General features: G+C 49.6%; 1 protein-coding gene across 1 annotated transcript; it reads right to left on the reverse strand.

Moving 5' to 3' along the window:
* Positions 1-249: 249 nt before the first annotated feature.
* LOC119092917 (cuticle protein 7-like) lies at positions 250-2686 on the reverse strand. Its single transcript, XM_037215815.1, has 2 exons — positions 2653-2686; positions 250-656 (listed from the first exon to the last, which is right to left on the reverse strand). Exons 1-2 carry the CDS (start codon positions 2684-2686, stop codon positions 250-252), a joined length of 441 nt encoding a protein of 146 aa, XP_037071710.1.
* Between the last annotated feature and the right edge of the window lie 607 nt (positions 2687-3293).

A 3293-nucleotide genomic window follows, 5' to 3' on the forward strand; every position in this document is an offset into this window, starting at 1 on the left:
CCAGCAATCCATGACAGGTCGTTGCTAAAGGTCATTATAAAGCAGCATACGGTCGTTGTCTTCAGTTTATGCGGACGTCGCTTCTCACTATCAGATCAGAGACATTTCCTGGTGGAAGGCGTAGAATTACACCGTCAAAACGGCACGACTCGATAGAATGTTGTTTATTGAAGTAACGCAGGAAAAGAAAAAAAGCACCATAACGCGAACACGAATAAGATGGCATAAGCAGCCGTTCTCACCCTGTGACTAGTATGTCACAGGCTTGAATGCCGGGGCGGGATGGCTGTAGGTAGGCTTGTGGAGAGGGTTATAACCCGGAGCGGCAGCTTTGTAGGCAGGGGCCGGATGGTACTCGGGGTACTGGGCCTCTCCCTCGTAGGTGACTTCAGCGTTGTAGCCGCCGTAGCTGTCGGCGACGTACTTGACGTACTGGAGACGGCCGTCGGGCAGAGCCACCGAGTAATATCCCTGGGTGTTGTGGCCATCGCTCTCTTCCTTCTTGGCAAAGTTGGCTCCGGAGTAGCGGTCGTTGACGGCGTAGTCGTAAGCGAAAGGCTTGGCCTCCTCATTGTACTGGGGCTGTGGATGGTAAGAGGCCGGCTTGTAGGCCGGGGCGGGCCTGTACACTGGTGTATCTGGAGCTGGGGCGGCAGCTGCAACAGCCAGCACGGCGGCAACGACGAGGACCAGCAATGCCATAGAAGATATGAATGGCTTGCTCATTCTAACAGCTTTGTTATTTTTTCGACCACGATGCATTTGTCGGAAAAATCTCTAGCATCCGACAAATTGCTACATCAACAATATAGTTCAATCACATACCTGCATGTTGTGTCTTGGTGGCCGAGTGTGCAATGAAACTAGGGGCTGCTTCTGCAGTACATTCGCTTTTATAGGTCGGCCGCCAACCACCGATAGAAGGCCACGGTCATAACGTCACTGAACAGACTGCCCCCCGGCGCGTTGTCATGTGCTGGGCTGATGCCAACGTGGATCGGCACGGATCCGTAACAATTCCTTAATGCACACTCCACTCCTGCCACGCGATGCGAAGGACGAAAGACTGTTGATAGCGCAATTTCATTACTTAGTAAAGATGGTCTTCTATACGGCACTGTTTGATTGCGTCATTGACCGTTTTTAAGATATCAGAGTCTCCACCAGAAAGGTTATCTTAGAGTTGCCGCTGAAGTGGAGAGTGACTCACCCGTCTGCTTTGACACACCGTAAAGTTGGCGTCGTTCATTTAAGCAAAGCATTTGTGTTGCAAGCGAACGTTGTGCGTGCATTAGCCTTTTTCGCGTTGTTCTTGCATTTGCATTAGTGAATGATAATCTTAAAATACGTAAATGCCTGTGTAATTAATCACAAAATACAGTTCGTGATCGAGCCAGGCAATCGGCAGTCCAATCTGGCTGTTTACCAATTACCATATGACGTCACACGTTCGTTAGATACGACAGATCCAGTCATACGGTGCATCACCACCTGTCACTTAATGAACGCCATGGGTCTAGGTAGGTAGGAAGGTAACCTTCCAATGCAAAACATGATCTGCCTTATCTAAGTGCGAGGCAAAACGCCTCCCGCACAGAACGGCGTATATCTCGTAAAAAATGTTATGAGCCTGTGCATACAAAAACCATACGCAACCTAATCCACTATGTACCTCCCTTGTCGAAAATGTACATGGCGCATTTAGCACAGACAAAATTAAATGCAGCAGACAATAGACACGCCAACAGACATGCCGTCCCTGCCGGGTCGCGGCGCGGCCTCGGCCGCTCGGTGCAATGCGATCTACCGCCGCGGGCGCTGACCGCCATCCCGCGGCGGACCGTGCGGGATGCGTGATAGGTGCGTTTATCAAGCTGACTTATGAGTGGTAGTTCACCCGAACTAAATGATATGTAGTGCCTGCCTGGGATAGCAGGGGCAGGACGCCACTAGACTCGGTCCAATGCAGATCGCCGCGTCGCTATGCGTCTCTCTGTGACCGAGCTGAGCTGAACCGCTGGACGAAGACATCACAATAACAATCTACGTAATTTTGATTTCCTCATTACTGGGAACATGGCTTACCCACGTGCCAAAAACTTGGACACAAAGGAATGCTTGGGCGTGGAAGGCTTTGAACTAAATTTATTGGGAAGAACCAAGATTTCGCCTACTCCACATCCGGACATTGACGTTCAAAGCTTTATTATGTGTGTGGCAACATCATCCGCATTTATAAACAAGGCATGCCGTCGATATGTGTGGTGCCCATATGTTTGGGCACGACGAGATTCGTATTTCTAAAAGTCAATTGCGAGCTTATTTACCTTCAAAACACTTAGAAACAAAGAGAGCGTTTACATGCCTTCGTTTGGACGGTCAGTTTCCGCTCCTGTCTGTGCTTTCTGATGAATGTTTTTTTTTTGTGATAACATCTTAATGACACAACCTATTTGAAATATTCCTGCTCATACGTTCATACCATTCCTAGAGTCCAGAATTCTGCATTTTCGCCGGAATTAACCCACGTTACAATTAGTTTGGGATGACAAATGACCAAAAATGAGGCGAATTTGATGTCGTATGATGGCGTCAAAACGTGACTCGTTCGAGGCCAGAGCGTCTGCCAGCTGGGGACTCAGCAAAGCATACATTGCTTCAACGCCTCGTTCCGAATTGCGGGCATGATTGCTCAGAGTTCAGCGCATTGCCAAGAAAGATCGACACGAACCTGCTGCGTCATAAACTGCATGTTCTTTGCTATTTATCGTCCAGCTCATCTGTAAAGATTAGATGACCTGTCCATATACAACGTCATGGGTCACATTATGATCGGCTTCAAGGAGATGGACGTGTACCAGGAATTCTGTGCGAATTCGTCAGCGGAGCCGGTGACACCGTTGGAGGCGTCTGTTCACTGCAATCTGACAGTGACCGTCTATCAGTGGTTAGCGGCCGACCTATAAAAGCGAAAGCACCAAAGGAGCAGGCACCACTTGCACTGCACACCCGGCAATCAGAACACAACATGCAGGTATGTGCTGAAATAATGGCATCGGTATGGTGCCCTGTTGGTTACTAGAGTTTACTTCAAGCCATGTGCGCTGTGGGCTTAGCGATGTGTCATGCGTTGCACGGATAGCGAGGTTACGAGATATATCGCAGCAAAACTGCGTCATTAAAATGACTGCCTGATCCGTCACATATTCTCTACGGTATTGCAGATCCTCGTCGTTGCCGCCGTGCTGGCTGTCGCCGCCGCCGCCCCGGCGCCGGAGACGCCGGGCTACAAG

Source organism: Pollicipes pollicipes, unplaced genomic scaffold (assembly GCF_011947565.3).
Source record: "Pollicipes pollicipes isolate AB1234 unplaced genomic scaffold, Ppol_2.1 Scaffold_3671;HRSCAF=4307_pilon_pilon_pilon, whole genome shotgun sequence".
Classification (NCBI taxonomy): domain Eukaryota; kingdom Metazoa; phylum Arthropoda; class Thecostraca; order Pollicipedomorpha; family Pollicipedidae; genus Pollicipes; species Pollicipes pollicipes.

Bases quoted from the DNA above. Each gene is read 5' to 3' on its own strand.
- LOC119092917 (XM_037215815.1), bottom strand. From the start codon at position 2,686: ATGCCCGCAATTCGGAACGAGGCGTTGAAGCAAT. The intron at 657-2,652 runs GTATGCTTTGCT...TGGCTGTTGCAG, and splicing joins GAACGAGGCGTTGAAGCAAT to CTGCCGCCCCAGCTCCAGAT.